This window comes from Dreissena polymorpha, chromosome 2 (assembly GCF_020536995.1).
Source record: "Dreissena polymorpha isolate Duluth1 chromosome 2, UMN_Dpol_1.0, whole genome shotgun sequence".
NCBI lineage: Eukaryota > Metazoa > Mollusca > Bivalvia > Myida > Dreissenidae > Dreissena > Dreissena polymorpha.
This window is the reverse complement of record NC_068356.1, coordinates 31,381,378-31,402,698: the sequence shown is the minus strand read 5'-3', so window position 1 is coordinate 31,402,698 and position 21,321 is coordinate 31,381,378. Positions and strand designations below refer to the sequence as shown.

The following is a 21,321-nucleotide window of genomic DNA, read 5'->3' as shown; positions in this document are numbered from 1 at the left end:
ACAAATTACAGCGCGATTCAACCACTTTTTGCTTACCTTCTTAAAATTCAAACAACCAAGTTGTGTCAAGGGAGATGACTCTTTAAGGCTTAATATAAGCGAAGTATTTCCTGAAGTTTATTGGTACACTCTAAAATAAGAGTGTATATTTAGTACATCTCTTATTAGATTTCTATATCTGATAAACTATAGTAAATATAAATGAAATATATGCAATAAATGTTGGAAGGGTACGTGTTTGTCTATGAATTGTATATTAAAATTATCGATATATCTAAATAGCCTACACATCTATATATATAGATCTTACTATTATTTTGAGACACATAGAAGTCTATTGTACCACGTGTCAGTAACTTTATTAAGTTATAATATTAAAATCTATTGAAACGTTTCTATTGGTAATTATGCTTTAACTGCTATATGTGTCAGGCTGTTCATATCTGTTTTTGGTGGTGTTGTGTTGTTGTTGTTTTGCACAGACCATATAGGTACTGAGTAGACTACTATCAAAAATCTAAATGTAGATCTAGATTAGAGTAATGCTGTGTAATAAGTTATTGTTACATGTACATATCTAACTGACTTTCTTTTCTATTAAACATTAACAATGCAACCTTTGTACTTAAAAAGGCGCGAAAATGTCTCTTTCTCACGCCCCCTGTTGGATACTACTGTGGGAAAGTGTTTTACTACGACGCAGTTTCATTGTTTGTTGTTGCAATATTAGGCGGGCCTTGCGTTGTAACGGTATTTCTGATTGGACGACCTGTTGCGCGCGAGGCATTGTGCGCCGATACACAAAACGCAATACACACACTTCACTATTTATATAAACGACATTTTTGTCAATTTAAGCATAAATTCTACCATCCTTTGTTACATTAAGAATATATATTTACTTGCTAAAGAAGTATTTATTGAGAATGTTGTATGGTTTTATTGATATTATCTTGTTATCATCTGCTACTTTGGACCGCTGAGTCATCAAAATCTACTGCGTCAATAGAAATACACTCGTGGCGCAAAACAACCAACGGTCGGTATTGAGTACACAACTAAACTACGTAATAAGCAGTTTTTAGTCATTCAAGTCGACATAACATTCTGTGATTCTGAACAGTGAACTTATACGGAAAGTTTGTTTGTTGGATTTATTTCTACGTAAAGAAAGTGGATTAAAATGAGTAAAAAGGTGAGTTATTTTAGTCGATAAATGACTTTGTTATGTGTTGAAAGTTGTGTCCTAGTTTGGAGCGGCGTACTGATGTGTCCTTCTTTGTTTACGTTTTGATTACAGTCTTTGATTTGTTTTATCTTTGTTTTAATTAACAGTTTCTATTTAGTAAGTTAAATGTCGATGTTTTACTTAAGTAATCGTAGTAATTGTGATGTTATATGAATTATAAATGTTCATAAGAACACCTGTTGATTTGTATTCTATTTATAAATGCGCAAAATCGGCTGTTTTATCTTCTTCGTACCATAAGCACGTGACTCGCTGATTGCCAAATTATTTTACGTCTTTTCTTCGAAACATTCGTTGTACAGTGAAACTGAAACGTATGGGTTTGTCAAAGATGCAGTTGAATTTTGACCATATCATTTTTATAGAAATTTACTGTCGATACAAAGTAAATTTCAGTCCAATATAAACAAACCCCAGATGCTCTGCTATAATACTAATTGCTTGTTGAATATCTAGTTTTAGTCTTTACTTATTAAGCACTATGAATAAGTATATCAAAAATAATTTTTTAATAGATATTCAATATGTAAAAAATATGCAGTTTATATTATTATAAATAGCTGTGTCAACAGAGAAGGTTGTCGTACACATAAATAAACTTATTGTCCCCTACCGGTGAAATGGTAGGGGACTTATTGTTTGCGCTTTGTGTTGTGTGAGCGTCAGTCAATCAGTCTGTCACATTTTTCTGGATCCTGCGATAACTTCAGGGCCCTCTCTTGCCACTAGGGGAAGCCACCCAATGAGGGTGAATTTCGTGTCGTTTTGGGCGAAAAGGGGAATTTTAGAAGATTTTTTCACCAACCATTCAACACCTAAAATTGCTATATTTTAATGTTCTTTACATAAATGTACATTTAATTAAAGGTTAGTAACACAATACAAGCTGGCAACATAGGTTTAAAAGTAATAAAAAAAAATTGTTTTTTGGAGGGGGAATTTTGAGCTGCAAAAAGGGGAAAAAAGTATACTTTTTTCATGGGGGAAGCCGCCGATATTCGGCGGTAAAAAGTGCCAAACTGCCAAACAAGAAACTTGAAACATAGATAGATGGCAATATGGAGATTATGCACGTCATTTCATTTTGTTCCTATGTCAAAAATTGTGGTTGCTATGGCAACAAATAAAAATTCTGTCAATGGTGGAGTTTCGCCGGTAGGGGACCATATTGCTTGACAATAGTCTTGTTAAAAATAATTTTAAAAATCATGGAATTGTAAAAGTTACACAAATATTAATTATACACTAAGCTTTATTTCACGGAGTGATACATGTATGATTTATGATGATTGTTTCTATCAAGAAATATTCATACCATGATAAATCAATGTTAATATTATTTAATGTTATAAAATTCATTTCTACAGAATTTTGGTGTTATATAATTATGATTGGAATTCATCCTGTTACAGAAACCATAATAATTTAAATAAAATGTTACAGAGTCAGTGTCATTATTTATGGTTACAGTTATGACCATTCTAAGTTGAAATGTAACAATTTTGTAAAGAATCCATACAATTTATGAGGTTAATAATGATAGTGGTTGTTTGTTTTTTCTTTAAACAAACTCTTCAAAAGGTATTAACATTTTACACTGAGAAATGGAAATAAATCTGATTTAACGTAGATAATATCAAACTCTTTGCCAGCTTTTTTCACTTAAATCTGTTAGAAATGTGTTATTGAATTGCTACATGGTTTTGATTATTTAATCTATTTTTTATCCCAATTGTAATTCGTAATAGCTTTGCTTTCTGTTTCATGATGAAATTATTAAAATTTCAGTTGAGCTTAAAAGAGATATTTTACAAATAGTATAAAATGTAGATAAGTTTCAGTTTCTGTTTCATATATTACTTGTATTATTTTAAACACCTATTAACTGTAAATCACCAATAAAAAAGTCCAGTTGGGAAACCTGTGTAATTGGATATATAAGATTATGTAAGCATTAATTTTGTACTTGGATATGTAATATTATGTAAGCATTATATTTTATCTTGACCTCAAATTCCTTCATAATTCTTTAAGCTTAAAAGCATACATTAAATTAATTGTGTTCAGTCATCGATTTGTTTATCAAGGTAGCAAGCGTTCACTAAGGACACCAATGTAAATATTTGAGTCTGTCTAAAAATAGATCTGGATATGTAGCGTTGCTGAAATGCTTTCACTTCTTGTTACTTGTATGTTATGTTTCATAAATCCTCATTGAATTCAATCATAGTCAATAGTAACACTTAAGTCTGTCACATAACAATTTGAATTTATGAGTTGTCTTGATTGGGTTCTCTGGTCGCCATGTCTACCATTGCCAACATTGTTTTAAACACAGTGGTTATTAAGTGGTAGACAATTAATCTGGCACAAGTGCAATATCTATTGATGTTTCAAGGTACCTCAGTGCATTTGGTCAATCAATTCATAGTTGGGGCTTTATTACCAATAGAGCTTTTTATTTCAAGTTTTGTAAATGAACAGAATCCAAAACCACAGGGTGGTGTTTCAAAAGGATTGCCTTGTTAATTTAAAGTAGGATGGCCACAAACTCGCCTTTGTTTTATCAGAATTAATAAAGTATTTTTTGCAGCTCAGGAAATCTTATTAGCCTCATCTGTCATATTTCTTATTATATGATTTGTTTTCAAGTAAATTAGATACATTGTTAGCATTAGGGGGCACTTAAAAAAAAATAGTCTACACTCTGCAACAATTTACATTATAAACATCATTACACAAAGTTGTTCTGCTTGTACTCGCTTGAACAAAAATAGGGACAAATTGGGTACCGGTAAATAAATAGAGTTGACTACATGTATTATATTAATTATTTTATCATGTTGATCTTCTTGATTTGGTTTAAAAGTGTAATCTGTCTGTATTGTTTAAGGTAATGTAATATACCTCTTGTGATAGTTTAATCAATATAAACTAATAATTATAAAATATGGTATTTTAGAACTTTTTTCGTCATTCGTGGTTGACGGTCCCTTTAAGGCTATTGCAAGTTGGATTTTATCTCCTTCTGTAATTCTAATAGAGTATATAAATTTGTGAGTAAGTTAAATTGAGACAAGCCTTCTGTTTACTGCACTCATTTTGATTCATTGGAATGAAAATAGATTCCCGTAAACATGCCTGTACTAAATAGGGAAAGGCTTGATAATGGCATTCCAATAATAGTAAATGCCGGCTATTTTCATCTTTTCCATATGTGGCATTAATATCAGATGCTGTTATTGGTCTTTCTGATCTTTAAAATTTCTGAATATTTGTAGCATTTACTGAGTAACCTGTTTACTAGTTGTCATGGATATTTGTTTTCTAATGGGCCCACCCAAATATAACGATGACAGAAGATTAGTGGTGGAGGTATTTTCCTTCAAAATAAAATCAAAATAAGCTTTGTATGCAAGACATAATTCTTGTAATTAGAGTTTTACGCCCACACAAGGAAGTAGATTTGTAAGATTTACGTGAAAGCTATAATAATTTAATTGTGTAAGTATTTTAAGGAAAAGTATACTTATAATGGCTCTTGATGACTTGAGCTTTAGACATTGTTACAAATATAGTGTATATGATATATTTGAATTATGATAACTAACATGTAGTAATATATTAATCAATGAAAGTTGCATTAACATTTTATTCTTAAAATGCCTCCTGTTACTGACTACGAAACAGTGAAATTTAATGGAATGTTTCAATAATGTGACTCAGTGGTGAATCATGTGCAGCAGCCTTGGATAAAACATTAAAAACATGTCTGCTACATTTACTATGACAATGTTCTAAGTGAGTCAACCTTTATTGATTGTCAGGGGGGAAGATTCTAGCTGACTGTATGCTGGCAACAAGTGACAGCCCCTAATTTTTCTCCCTGTACTGGCGCTTGATCAATACTTTCTATCGGTATTGGTATTGCGTGCCTGTCTATGACTCAGAACTGTTATAGACAGTCGCATCAGCGGTTTTTCTCTCTGGAACTGGTCGCCTGATTTTATTTCATGTAACACTCTATTTGCAGTGAACTTTTATTTGCATTTTTTTCTGGAGTTCCATTGGCTGAAATGCATCCCTGTTGCTCTGGGTCTAAGCTGCTGTCCAATAAGGCTAAAGCAACATATGAGTCAGAGACGGCCTTAAGTGAATCTAGATTTTGTCCTAATTTGAGCCAAGAGGAGGAGGATACAGAATGTGAGGGTATTGATCTATCTGTCCATGAGTCAGCTGGAAAATGGCCGCAGAGTTGCTGAGCTGGGCAGAAACAGATGTTCTCACTGAAACTGCTTGTAATTGTGACCAAGCTGTTGCTCATGTGGGCTATAAACAAAGTATTTCCTTTTGTATACAAGTATTTCTGTTTGTGTATAAATGACAATATTAAAATGTAAATGGCTTATCTTTATTCCTGTTACAGTGTTGAACATTATTTTAGTCTACCTTGTTATGTTGCTCATAAATATGTGTACTAGGCTTAGTAGCAAAACGGTTAAAAATGTTACATGTTACTGGCTTTGTGTCTGGTATGAAATGGTTGAGTAACTGTTGTCACATTAAAAAACTGTTGGCTGTGTCATGTTTCTGTGGTTGGTGTTCAGAATTTTGCAAATGAATACACATTTTGTAGCATTTCTAATTCTGATCTTGGGATAAGAGTCTGAATGAGATAAAATTCATTTTCCAAAGTTTCATTGTAAAGTAAAACATTATGCTTAACATTGCAAATAATAAGATAAAACAATGGCCATATTAGTTAATAAATAATATATCAGCAGCTTACAGATTTGTGGTATGAATAATTTTAAAGATGAAATTTGAATGTTTTGTTTATATAAAGTTATACAAGATCATGCGAACAAAACCCAGACAAGCCTTGCTGGTTGAGCCTTAAGGTGACATAAAAATCCAGGGGTTTAAGAAAGTGTAAGGAGAACGGCATGATGAAACAATTGCTTGGGGCGTGCCAATATTTGGCCATGTTTTTATTTTTATTATTTGTTTATAATGGTAAGAAATACTAACTCAGTTCTCAATGACATCCTCCCACTCAGAAGCAAAGTCAAAATGTGCATTGGCTATGTGCAAACAGCATAAAACCAGAACAGCCTGCGAGTAACTCACAGTCTGTTCAGGTTTTATGCTGTTTGCTTCTTATCAGTATCTAAGGATTGGAAATAACGCCGTTAAAAATTGAATCTAGTAAAAAAGGTCTTTCATTGAATTTAACTTTCACTCAGAGGGACTACAACTGTGTCAATATACGAATCTTTGTGGTAAATGGTTAACTCAACTCTAAGCTGGAGTTGTTACACGTTTAATTCTTCTGTGTGCTATTATGTTTGTAATGTGTGCACCATATGTTGTCACAACTTGTGGTACGTGTCACATGGGCCCTGGTCACATGTGGCATGTCATTCATGGTGACGTGGAGCCCTTAATACTCTGCCACATAGAGGCCACGTATTGAAATGCTTTTCAACAATATCAACAATGAGCTTTTATTTTGTGACATTTTTGAGGAGAGCAAGCCTATAATCAATACTCAAATGATTCTTATAACCATGTATTTTAATAAATAATCACCTGATACTGATTTTGCAGAGAAAAGGTTTAAGTTTTACAGATAAGTTGAGAACATTGTTGCATTATGAAAAAAATAAAATAAACTCATTTCGGTGAATTTAAATCCTTAAACAGTTACATTTCCTTTTTAAATTTTAGTATGAGGTAACAAAAACTAGGACAGTGTCCTGCAATGTGCAGGTACACATTAAGTATAAAACAACTGGAACATAATTATGTCATATGTTCAATCCCAGTTTGTACTTAATATTATATGTTACGTAAAATATGATGTCTCACATTTAAGCTTACAAACAGTGAGTAGAACATTAATGAAATGGAATCAGTAGTTAAAAAAAACTCTTTCACAAGCCCTTTATTTTGATACATTCTTTTTAAACTAGGCTTTGTCAATATCTGTAGAAATATGCACTCTATAAAAACAATAACAGAATTGGATTTGGCATGATGGTTTCCAATGTTTACTACTCAATGGTCATGTTACAGACCTGTTGTGATATTTCATATTGAAACAAACTAATGTCAAATATTTCCCCACAAAAAATATCACAGGCTGTAGTATTTTAAACATAAAGACAAAGGCACAGTTATGTAAACACATTCTAAATGAAGAACACTTTCACATGTCTTCACATGGCGGTGACATTCTATACTTGACATTTATTAGAGGCATGTTTATATGGGTGGTGGAGGTTTCATCATACTACGATTTTGTAATATTTACATACTTAATGTGTTAATGTGGAGAGTGGAGGTTTGGCCACACTGATGTAGTTATAGTATACCATGTCAGTGCTCTTGGGCTAGGATTTAAAAAGGGCAGGGGGACTATTTTGTCAAAAGGGCACTTTCGAGGTGCAGTATTTTGTCAAAACAGCACTTTAGAGTGCGCGGTCCTATCTGGAATGCTCCCTGTTGCATATTACATTTTTTGTTATTAATAATTGTTAGAATATATTATTTCCATTATTATTAAACCATGCAATTAAAATAAATGTCTACAATGAGGAATAAATTAATTACAATGTAATAAGAGATTTATAAATTATAAAATGTCTAAAAATTTATTTAAAAAATAAATAAATGAAAGGGCAGGGCAGGGCCTCGGAAGGGCAGGGCGGGGTGGCCCTTCCATTTAGGCCTAGCTGGATCACTGCATGTACATAATATATACATAGATTATCACCATTTAAATGATGAATATTATGTTAATGTTGAAAAAATATTTTAAAGATATTAAAATGTTTTTGGTTGTTCTGAGTGTGATAGCAATTATGTTAAATATTAATGTTCATTATGAGAAATTTACTTTGGTGTGCAGAAACCGCCAAAATAAAATTATCAAGTCTATTGTTAGAACTTTGTGTTTTTGTATGGTCCATAAATTTCTGCTTTTTCTCCTGAATAAACCTTGACACTGTTGTTAGCTCACCTGAGCACAACGTGCTCATGGTGAGCTTTTGTGATCGTTTTTTTTTTCTGTCGTGCGTTGTGCGGCGTCAACATTTGCCTAGTTAACACTCTAGAGGCCACATTTATTGTCCAATCTTCATGAAGTTTGGTCAGAACATTGGTTTCAATGATATCTTGGATGAGTTCGAAAATGGTTACGTTTGCTTGAAAAACATGGCTGCCAAGGGGCGGGGCATTTTTCCTTATATGGCTATACAGGTATATGGCTATAGTAAAATCTTGTTAACACTCTAGAAGCCACATTTATAGTCTGATCTTCATAAAACTTGGTCAGAAGATTCATCCCAATAATATCTTGGACGAGTTCGAAAATGATGCCGGTTGGTTGAAAAACATGGCCGCCAGGGGGCGGGGCATTTTTCCTTATATGGCTTTAGTAAAACCTTGTTAACACTCTAGAGGCCACATTTATAGTCCGATCTTCATGAAACTCGGTCAGAAGATTCATCCCAATAATATCTTGGACGAGTTCAAAAATGATGCCGGTTGGTTGAAAAACATTGCCACCACAGGGACGGGGCTATTTTCCTTATATGGCTTTAGTAAAACCTTGTTAACACTCTAGAGGTCACATTTTTATTCCGATCATCATGAAACTTGGTCAGAAGATTTGTCCCAATGATATCTTGGATGAGTTCGAAGATGGTTTTGGTTGCTTTCAAAACATGGCCACCAGAGCAGGGCTCAACATTTACGGTTGTCCTATTGCCCCTGGCAAGTAAAAGTTGGGTCCGGGCAAGTTATTTTATAATCTAGTTGTCCGACCGGGCAAGTGCAAAAAAGAACAAAGCATTTAATTTAGACTTAAATTAGACTTTAATTGCTGTAATCATTTTGTTAAATGTGCAAAAATAAAAAAGGTTTTGTGGTGTATCATTTTGATCTTCATTACAAAATATGAGGTTAACAGTTAATGTGATATTTCATGTTTGGGCAAATGGCTTTACGTTAAGGGCAAGTAGATTTTCTAAGTACTTGCCCAGCAGGGCAAGTTGGGTTTTAGGTTAATGTTGAGCCCTGCAGAGGCGAGGCATTTTTCCTTATATGGCTATATATGGCTATAATAAAACCTTGTGAACACTCTAAAGGCCACATTTATAGTCCAATCTTCATGAAATTTGGTCAGAAGATTGGTCTCAATGATATCTTGGATGAGTTTGAAAATAATTATGTTTGCTTGAAAAAAATGGCTTCCAAGGGGCGGGGCATTTTTCCTTATATGGTCAAGTTAAATCTTGTTAACACTCTTAGAGGCCACATTTACTGTCCGATCTTCATGAAACTTGGTCAGAAGATTCATCCTGATAATATCTTGGACGAGTTCAAAAATAATGCCGGTTGGTTGAAAAACATGGCTGCCAGGGGGCAGGGCATTTTTCTTATATGGCTTTAGTAAAACCTTGTTAACACTCTAGAGGCCACATTTATTTTCCGATCTTCGTGAAACTTGGTCAGAAGATTTGTCCAAATAATATCTTGTTATTTCAGATGAGCGACTTTGGGCCTTTCAGGCCCTCTTGTTTATTTTAAATGGTTGACAAATTTTGATGCGTTGAAAATATTTTTAATAATATTCTCATGAGCATAACATTTCTAAAATTGTATCACTGCCACCAAATTAAGAAACATACGTCACCAGACACTTTCTTTATGGAATACTCCAGGAGCATCTGACCGCTAGAGATTGACATTGGAGGTGTCTTGGAAAATATATGTTGTTCGTTATTGGGATGGAGACAATTTTCTGAGAGGAATTTCTTGTAAACAAAATGCCCAAAGAGAAAATGTTGTAGCCGTGTTTGTTTAAAAAAAAGTAGGTGCAATTAGATGTTTGCAAAATTTAACTGTATTTTCTAAAAAAAATGCTGTTTTCATGAAGTGCATTTTCAAAACTATTAATTGTGGGTCACCTTAGCTGGCTTTAGATATGCCTTTATTGTTCAATACCCCGTAATTTATGCTCTAAAATGTGCCCTCAGTTTTATGATTTCTAAATGATTTTTGAATCTGTATACTCGAGAATATACCTTTAGTATTTATTCTGAGGATATAACTTTGATTTATAATTGCTTAATCTCTAGAAATACCTTACTGTTTATGCTCTAGAGATACCTTTAGTTTTAATACTTCATTATGCCCCCCTTCGAAGAAGAGGGGTTATATTGTTTTGCTCATGTCGGTTGGTCTGTCCACCAGATGGTTTCCGGATGATAACTCAAGAACGTTAACGCCTAGGATCATGAAACTTTATAGGTACATTGATCATGAATCGCAGATGACCCTATAGATTTTGAGATCACTAGGTCAAAGGTCAAGGTCACGGTGACCTGAAATAGTAAAATGGTTTCCGGATGATAAGTCAAGAACGTTTATGCCTAGGATCATGAAACTTCATTGGTACATTGATCCAGACTCGCAGATGACCCCTATTGATTTTCAGGTCACTAGGTCAAAGGTCAAGGTCACGGTGACCCAAAATAGTAAAATGGTTTCCGGATGATAACTCAAAAACGCTTATGCCTAGGATCATGAAACTTCATAGGTACATTGATCATGACTCGCAGATGACCCCTATTGATTTTCAGGTCACTAGGTCAAAGGTCAAGGTCACGGTGACCCGAAATAGTAAAATATTTCCGGATGATAACTCAAGAACGTTATGCCTAGGATCATGAAACTTCATAGGTACATTTATCATGACTTGCAGATGACCCCTATTGATTTTCAGGTCACTAGGTCAAAGGTAAAGGTCATTTGGTCATTTGAAAAAAAGTTAAGAGCTATTGTCATCACCTTGGCGTTGGCGTCTGGTTAAGTTTTGTGTTTAGGTCCACTTTTCTCATAAAGTATCAAAGCTATTGCATTTAAACTTGGTACACTTACTTACTATCATGAGGGGACTGGGAAGGCAAAGTTAGATAACTCTGGCGTGCATTTTGACAGAATTATTTGCCCTTTTTATACTTAGAAAATTGAAAATTTGGTTTAGACAAAAGTATACTTTTTGCGATTGGGAATATAGCAGAATTTCGGCTATAAAATCGGGCAAAAAAAAAACTTGCCTAGGATCATGAAACTTCATAGGTACATTGATCATGACTGGCAGATGACCCCTATTGATTTTCAGGTCTCTAGGTCAAAGGTCAAGGTCACAGTGACTCGAAACTGTAAAATGGTTTCCAGGTGATAACTCAAGAATACTAAGGCCTAGGATCATGAAACTTCATAGGTACATTTATCATGACTTGCAGATGACCCCTATTGATTTTTAACCAGGTTTTCCGAAGGAAAAAACTGGTTATTAGATTGGCGAATGCGGGCGGGCTGGCTGGCTGGCTGGCTGGCGGGCTGGCTGGCGGGCTGGCGGAATAAGCTTGTCCGGGCCATAACTATGTCGTTCATTGTCAGATTTTAAAATCATTTGGCACATTTGTTCACCATCATTGGACGGTGTGTCGCGCGAAATAATTACGTCGATATCTCCAAGGTCAAGGTCACACTTTGAGTTCAAAGGTCAAAAATGGCCATAAATGAGCTTGTCCGAGCCATAACTATGTCGTTCATCGTCAGATTTTAAAATCATTTGGCACATTTGTTCACCATCATTGGACGGTGTGTCGCGCGAAATAATTACGTCGATATCTCCAAGGTCAAGGTCACACTTTGAGTTCAAAGGTCAAAAATGGCCATAAATGAGCTTGTCCTGGCCATAACTATGTCATTCATTGTGAGATTTTAAAATCATTTGGCACATTTGTTCACCATCATGGGACGGTGTGTCCCACGAAAGAATCACGTCAATATCTCCAATGTCAAGGTCGCCACGACTAAAAATAGATTAAAAAAAAAAAAAAATTACAAAGGGGGTTAATTTTTTTTGGTCATTTCAAAAGTTCAGTTTGAGTTTTCTCCCTTTATCAGATTTTTTTTTCACAATGAAAACCTGGTTTTGTGACAATTTTGTCCCTTGTTTACTATATAGCCTTGCATCATGCATACATGTAGATTAGTGTACAAGTAGTACTGCTTTGTTAGTTGTTAAATATTATATGTTAATTAAAGAATAAAAGAAACATTAAATGGGTGGATTTGGTCAGCTGTATTGGGTGGAGGAGGCTGAATATGTCCCGAAATTAGTCAGTGAAAACCAAGATTTGGTAAGGGAAAAGTCAGTGAAAAGTCAGGGAATTTTATTTCATCAGGTTGGTGGCAACCCTGATAAACTACATAGCAAATTCATATTTGGCTTTCTGGGGGGCATTGTGTTTCTCAAAGAAATCTTGTTTATATCATCAATGTTCATGATCTAAATATATTTTTAGTGTTAATGCTCGAGATATGATTTCAGTGTTTATGCTCAAGATTTTTCTTCAGTGTTTATGCTCGAGATATCACTTCAATGTCTATGCTTGAGATATCACTTCAGTGTTTATGCTCGAGATATTTCTTCAGTGTTTATGCTTGGGATATCACTTCAGTGTTTATGCTCTAGGTATAACTTGAGTGTTTATGCTTGAGATATCACTTCAATGTTTATGCTCTTAGACTAGATATAACTTAAGTGTTTATGCTCGAGATATCACTTCAGTGTTTATGCTCCAGATATTTCTTGAGTGTCTATTCTTGAGATATCACTTCAATTTTTATGCTCTAGAAATAACTTAAGTGTTTATGCTTGAGATATCACTTCAGTGTTTATGCTCCAGATATTTCTTTAGTGTATATGCTTGAGTTATCACTTCTCTGTTTATACTCATGACATGACTTCAGTGTTTATACTGGAAATACGAGTGTTTATTCTCAAGATATTACTTCAGTGTAAAGGGTAGAGTTACTTATCCTACTCTAAATATGCCTTTAATGTTTTAAATCATCACATAATTGTCCATTTCAGATATTCTTGTCGCAGATCAAGTCCGAGGGGAAATATCTGCAGAACATCACCTCCAAGCAGATCTCGGACGAGGAGCTGATAGCCCTGTCAGTTAAGGATCTCAACCGAATGCTGAAAGGCATGACAAGGGACGAGGTCATCAAACTAAAGCAGCGGCGAAGGACGTTGAAAAACAGGGGGTATGCTGCAAACTGTCGAGAAAAGAGAATCTCTCAAAAGGAGGTGCTAGAAACGGAAAAAGATGTTTTGCGGAATGAGGTTGAACGTCTTCAGCGTGAAAACGACATTGTTCGCATGGAACTGAGCGCACTCAAAAACAGATACGATGCTTTACAACGATTTGCAGAGGCAAACAAAATTCATGTGGTCACAGCTCAGCCTTTGTATCTTGGAAATTCGATGCGTCACGAGCGACAGGAACGTCAAGAGCGTCAAGAGACAACCCCAACACAGACCATCATGCCCCGCACAAACATTTCACAGCACTCGTTCAGTCCGAATGACTATGTGAAATATTCAGAGGCTATGCACCATGAATCAGTTATTGTGAAAAGTGAGCCTCGGATGTAGCTCAGATGCAGTGTGCACAGACTGAGCATCGTTTCATCAGATTCCATCCATTGATCATAACTCTCTCACCTTGTAACTAAGTCATGGCCATTCGTCAATAGTCATATCAAGCATTTGGTTCCTATGATGGGTCACACAAACAATGTTTGAAGCATTGAGATGTGAATCCGCAACAACGAAAGTGTTCATTTTGATAATCAAACTGGTTGACTGTGAAACATGATTTTGAGTGACCTTTTCCTCTAACATGATTTTTTTCCCCTGTATTTAAATGTGCTCTATTTAAAATGTGACTTAATATTTTATACATGTTTCGTGTGTCTACATAGCAAGTGCTGAATTTATATGTGAATAATTGTTTTAGTTGTTATAGCAATGTCTCTTCTTATTGTTGCAATATTTTAATTTGCAGTTTATAAAACTTTGCATAACTGCAGTTTGTAGGCAAATAATTGGCCTAGAAATGTTAAGAAATTAGTTTATGATTTTAAATATTATTGGAATGTTGTTATTTGATTAAGGAATTTGTTGCTCCTGTAGACTTCAGTAAGTGACTTAAGACAATATTATGAATATGTGCTATTTATGTACACATTCCAGGTTTGAAGGGACTTGTTCACAGACTGCTGGGATGCTTAATATACAGTGTTGTTTATAAATAATCATCTTTTGAAATTAATAAAATTATATATCTGCACAAATGGGAAATAACTGAACAATTTGGAATGTTTCTTTTGTTTTTGTCAAATTTGTTACAACATGTTTGAGTATTTAATGTGTGCAAACATTTCAAGATCTAGATAGATGAATGCCAAAGACGGCAGCCATTTAATCTACATGTAAATGACACTGGTTTGAGCTCCTTCTGGCAAACTTTTTTTATTTTTTTAAATTATATATATTTTTTATGGAGCTGTACAGTTCCAATGTTAGAATTTAGCAAGCTAAGGCATTAACTAAGGAACATCAAAAATCCTCCAATATGTGAACAAGACCATTGAAATGATATCAATATGTTAACAGGTCTCTAGAAATGGTACATTTTTTTTAATGAGTCTGAATACATGTATAATTAAACTGGTTAGAAAAAAATAATTCTCTAAACCAGGGCCCTCGTTTGGCACTTTTTACCGCCGAATATCGGCGGCTTCCACCATGAAAAAAAGTATACTTTTTTCCCCTATTTCAGCTAAAAATTCCCCCCACCAAAAAAAAATGAAAAATTATAATTATTTTTTTTTATGTCCCCCACTATAGTAGTGGGGGACATATTGTTCTTGCCCTGTCTGTTGGTCTGTCTGTTGGTCTGTCTGTTGGTCTGTCTGTTGGTCTGTTGGTCTGTTTGCGCCAACTTTAACATTTTGCAATAACTTTTGTTATATTGAAGATAGCAACTTCATATTTGGCATGCATGTGTATCTCATGAAGCTGCACATTTTGAGTGGTGAAAGTTCAAGGTCAAGGTCATCCTTCAAGGTCAGAGGTCAAATATATATGGCCCAAATCGCTTATTTTATAAATACTTTTGCAATATTGAAGATAGCAACTTGATATTTGGCATGCATGTGCATCTCATGGAGCTGCACATTTTCAGTGGTGAAAGGTCAAGGTCATCCTTCAAGGTCAGAGGTCAAATATATGTGGCCTAAATCACTTATTTTATGAATACTTTTGCAATATTGAAGATAGCAACCTGATATTTGGCATGCATGTGTATCTCATGGAGCTGCATATTTTGAGTGGTGAAAGGTCAAGGTCATCCTTCACAAGGTCAAGGTCATCCTTCAAGGTCAAACATCATATAGGGGGACATTGTGTTTCACAAACACATCTTGTTTTTCTTACTTTTATACCTATGTTGCCAGCTGGTATCGTGCTACTAACCTTTGATTAAATGTTTATTTATGTAAATCACATTAAAATATAGCAATTTTAGGTGTTGAATGGTTGGTGAAGAGATCTTCTAAAATTCCTCTTTTCGCCCAAAGCTACGCGAAATTCTCCCCACTAAGGGCCGCGGCCCCAATCCCACAAAGTGTAGAGAGGGCACTGTAGACTAAGTAAGCTATATTTATGTTTTTAATGGCATCATGTCATTCTTTTCTAAGAAAATAGAATCACTATTTAACAGTTAAATATTGTTACTGTATCCAATAACAATTTAAGCCAGTTTGAGCAAGTTGATAAAACTTGTTTAGAGTTTTGTCTTTATAAATGTGTAAAAATCTTTATACATGTGTGTCTGAATTACTTAAAACAAATATATTTTTTCTGGTGTTTTATATATAAATTTCTGTTAAATAAAACTGATAATTCACTATTTCAAACAGTGAAAATTAACAGTGAAAGTTATTGTTAATTTTCACTGTTTTACTGTGAAATGTCGTCACTTTTACGAAATAATGTCATTATTCCAGCGAAATTCTCCAGTTAAACTATTTTACAATGTAAATAAACGGTAAAAGAGCATAAAATAAAAAGATTTGTATAGGATTTCAGTGGATATCAATTCTAATCCACTTGTGATCATAGAAACAAATCTGCGCCACTCGTGAAAATCTAATTTTCTATGATCACTAGTTAATAAATCCATATTCCATCGAATCCCCCAAATATCCTCTACGTAAAAAGGCGTTTATATGACATTCACTGGTAGTTTCTTCTGTTAAAACATCAAGTTTTTTGTAAAAATTATTGTGTATTGAAAGAAAAATTAGCTAATACTTTCTTCAATTGCCAGTTTACTGTTATGTTTTTAATGAAATAAGAATTTCGCAACAATCAAGAAAAAAATGCATGTCTTAATGTGATTAAGAAAATTATTATGTTTTCAGTTATCTACACATGTATTTATGGATTTGTTTGTGCAAAATGGATTCTTATTTTGTATTGTTGAATGAACAAAAGTTTTGTGAATTTTTCCTCCATTACTTTAGTTAAACATTAATAGATCAATACATTTAATACAAAAAAAATAATTATTTTAAACAGATGTTTTATCACTTGCACAAGCCAGACAACAATTTGTGACAATATGTTTTTGCTTTGTATTTGGTTGTGAATGTCTAAAAGAATGTCTAATCAATTATACTTTCTAATGCATTAAGGTTTTGCCCATTAAATTAGTATTTATATCCTAAAAGCTTCACTTATGTAAACATGATAGTGACTCATAGATTTACATGGTAAATCCCCTTCCAAACTGATTTATTTCCTTGTATACTACCTTAAACTGAATGTACTCATCAAGGATGCAATCACTCAAAATGGTTGGACTGAAGGTGAGACTTAGGAAGTGAGTAGTAACATCACTCAGTAAAGCACGCTTTACATTTCTTACGTATTAAATGCTGATTTGCAGTGCATTAGTTTAACAATTCAACTTTAAAAGTTAGATCATTCTGTTGATTTTTTCCTACAGTGTTGAATTCAGTATTCTAACTTTGGTTTAGTTTCAGTTTCATGTCGCTATTAATAGACGTAACAAAGTTAAATGGTATTTAAAGTACATGTGTACTTGTGTTTTTTAGGTTTAGTTATTTTAAGAAGAAAAAACAACACACCTCATACATGACATAGCAAAAGTGTTATAATATTAAAACATACATGTAGTTCCACTTGATTAGACTTTAAGGCTGTTTTCAAACCATGTGTTTGGGCATGCATCTTTGGTAACATGTGAGTCCTGTTCTAGGAATACAGGGTTTAATGCGCAGTTTACTTACTTGTGTATGTGCTGTATATGTAAAGAAGAATAAGGATGTGATCAACAGCTATATTTATATACCTGAACAAATTGAAAACAAAATCATGGGTTATGAAAAAGGAAAGTATTTGATGACACTAGATGACCAAAACATAAGTCTGTGTTGCTAATAACTGTTTTTGTTTGATGTTGTAATAAAACTTATTTTTTTATAAAATAATTTTAGAATTGAAATAATGGTATCATTTTTGTTTTTTATCAGTCAGTAGACAAGTTTGCCATTCAGATGTGATGCTTTTAACCTAATCAAGGCTAACACTAATGTTGCTAAATTTGTGCCCATCAGAACTTCAAATCACTGTCTTTTTACTGATAAACAACAATAAATCAACAATTATTTTGAGAAATAGCATACATTTTGATTAATGGTTGTGATTAAGTTTCTAAATGTTCTCATAGTTTTATTAATTCACAAAGATTGAAATAATTTTGTGTAAATTGTTTTGTTTTTTTTCTCCCCCAAATTTTTTTGGGGGGAGCATATAGTCGCCGCTTCGTCTGTCCGTGCGTGTGTCCGTCCATCCGTGCACAATTCTTGTCCGAGCTATTTCGCAGTAACTAATGACCGGAATTTAATGAAACTTTATGGGAAGCTTCACTACCAACAGGAGATGTGCATATTATCAGCCGGTTATGGCTGGATGATTTTTCACAGAGTTATGGCCCTTTGAAATTTTCTATAAACTGTACATAAAGTGCAATTCTTGTCCCCCCAACTACTAGACGTTTCCTTTTATCTGAATATATAGTGCAATATTGTGACAAAAAAAACTTTGGGGAACATCACCCGTCTCCGACGGTTTCTTGTTTTATACAGTTTTACAAATAAGAATGCAGAAGTGTTTACAGTTAATAACACATAAGAAACCGATAAACTAAACATGACATTGACATGCTGTCTTCTCAATAGCTGGTGACAAAGATAAACACAATATTTTAATGTGTACAATACTTTCAAGCAGTTAACAAATTTGCTGACAACTGCAATTTGGTTTAAAGCAGGTAACATGATAGCACAAGTCCCTCTACATGTATGTTAGATAAGCTCTGCATTAGATCTGCTTATCACAGCAAAATGTATGTAATATTCAAGGTGAAGAATTCGAAATCTTCAGTTTGATAAACTCGACCTGTGACAGGTTATTGCTTTAACCTAGTTACTTCACGGTGCTGAAATGTATTTGTCCGTAGTTATGATGAAATTGTATTTGAAATCCATTGAAATGTTGTCACTGTTCACAAGTATGTATAGAGTCCATTGTGTTATCATATCTTCTTTTTTACTTACATCAAACATTACATTCCATGGGTTGCATGTGATAAGTTCTATGACTTTACATTTCACTTGTGTGTTGTTCATATTCAACATAAATATGATAGTAAGTTGTGTCACTTATAACTTATAAAGGTTAATGCAAGTTTTTTGCATTAATTACAAAACAAATTTTCAGTTTTGTTTACCTTCAGTATTTTTGTTAAAAAGCACATAAGAGAAATTAAGTTTTGGAAATTAAAATTTACCAACTATTTTTATTACATTGATCAGTTTTAATACAGCAGATTTTGTACATTTGAAAAGTAACTTAAATGTAGAGTTATTAGACTATAACAGATATGCACAGGTATAAAAATCCATTTCATACATTGCGTTTCTAGAATTAGTGTCTATTGGTACATACATAGATAGCATTAAGAAAGAATATATGTATTAACAAGAATTAATTCATTAATATTATGTTGTTTCTATAGACAAAAATGTTCAGGAAGAATATTAATTTTATTTTTATATCTTTCTAAGAATTGTTTTCCAAGACTGAAGTTTCTGAGAAACTCACCTTTATTGAAGGTTACTCAAGGACACTTGTTGGCTTGCAATTAGAGATAAGGGCAATATTGGCTTGCAATTAGAGATAAGGGCAATATATCCTTGTTTCATGCATTGAAATTTGGAACAGGTGCAGGTAGGGGATGGGGTGGGGGTGGGGTCAGCTAAAGTTACAACATTCTTTCAACTGGTACACATACATTCCTACTTGGAAATAACAGCATGTTTTGTTCCTTTTCTGCTGTTTAAAAAAATTAACTGCACAAAGATAGCCAAGTGTATTCATTTTCATTAAGAATCGAATGAATTTATTAGTGAATATGTGATGATGAGTCATTGTTTAACGACATTTTGCATGGTCGCTACAAAAACAACCATGCAAAGCAATCAATTGATATATTACATGTATACATTCACTTTATTTTCATACTGGTCATGTTTTATGTTCATATTGACCATGTTTTATTGTGGGTGCTATTTCAAGGACTTGTGTTATGGACAAAATTCATTTTAGTCTCGCTGTGTCAAAACTGGTTAAATGCATGTGCATTTAGTCCCAAATTATGTTGAATACTTTCTGCCTCAAATGGATTTTTGCCAAGAAGAAACTTGCTTTAAACAAAAAAATACAAACATTGGACAGTGTCTTACCAGATTTGCCTTTTTGAACTGTAAGTACATGCATTAAACTCCGTTTTTGCAGAGCACAGCTCATTTATATATCTACATGGTTCAGATTATCATTCCATTTCACAGTTCGGCTGTTAATTTGACAGTAACATTGTTAAATACCCTGTAATATAAGTGAATATTTTATGTTCATTCTTTATTTGTAAATTACATTTCATGTAGAGGCATAATAATGACTCAGATTATCTTCAGATAAGCCTGCACAACTGCAGTCTGGCCAGGTCAGCTTTCCTGTCTTTTAATGAGACTAAAACTTTACATTATAAAAGGTACCGTTATGTTACCAATTTTTGCTTGACAACACTCATATGCAGTTTTGCAACATGGAATAACAAGTGGTTAAAGTTAATTATATGCATAGAAGTGTCCTTAGAATTGATTTCATGTCATACTTAAAATGCACTGTGGATACATTATAAATATTAAACACCCGATACAAAACAAATAATTTAATAATTCAATTAATTAAGATTGTGGTTGAGATTTTCTTACAATTACCCATTAAATGATTTCAATGATTACAACTGTCTTGATTTAGTAATACATGTATATTGAAAGAAACAATCCATTTAATTGTAAATGGATATATGTTCGAAAATTCACTTGACATTATAATAAGTTAAAAAATGTTTTTGTCCATTATGTAATTTTTTAAATTTTTGTTTCGACGGTGATGTGTCTATGTATTGATATGTTAAATGTTTTATATTGTGTGAATTTTATGATGAATCTAATAAAAAAATATGTGAACAGAACAGTGTTGCGTGATTCGTTTTCCGTAACATGTTAGCTGAACTGTCATCGTTTGCATATTCGGTAAAATAGAGCGACACTCCACCATCAGGCATCAATCAAGATGCGTTTTAATTCGCAATTGGAATGTTGTGTTAATTGTCCGCCCATTGGAAAAAAACACAGAAAAAAGGCATGTTCTAGTATATATGCATACAACGTTTTACGTCTTAATTACGTTTTGAAATTATGGTACGATTCAAAGATTTATGCATAATGAGTGTTTGATGTTTGTTCGACTTTATTCCATTTATATTCCGTCGACATGCACTGAACTGAACTGTTAAAAATTGAAGAGTTCAGAGGAACATCCCACAATCTTAGGGAAAAGTTAGATCAACTGGTCGAAAGGACCACAATAGAAGACCATAGTGGCAACGGTGCCCAGCCAAGGCAGTACATCCGACACTTAAATATATTGAAGTTCTCAATTAACCACATGGTTTTCCAACATGCCAGTTGCATTGTTT

At 33.6% G+C, this 21,321-nt stretch overlaps 1 protein-coding gene across 1 annotated transcript; it reads left to right on the top strand.

Annotated features, from left to right (window-relative positions):
- Positions 1–314: 314 nt before the first annotated feature.
- Positions 315–20,814, top strand: LOC127866478 (transcription factor MafF-like). Its single transcript, XM_052407014.1, has 2 exons — positions 315–1,195; positions 13,209–20,814. The coding sequence occupies exons 1-2, from the start codon at positions 1,184–1,186 to the stop codon at positions 13,776–13,778; spliced, it is 582 nt and encodes a 193-aa protein (XP_052262974.1). The 5' UTR covers positions 315–1,183; the 3' UTR covers positions 13,779–20,814.
- The last annotated feature ends 507 nt before the right edge of the window (positions 20,815–21,321 follow it).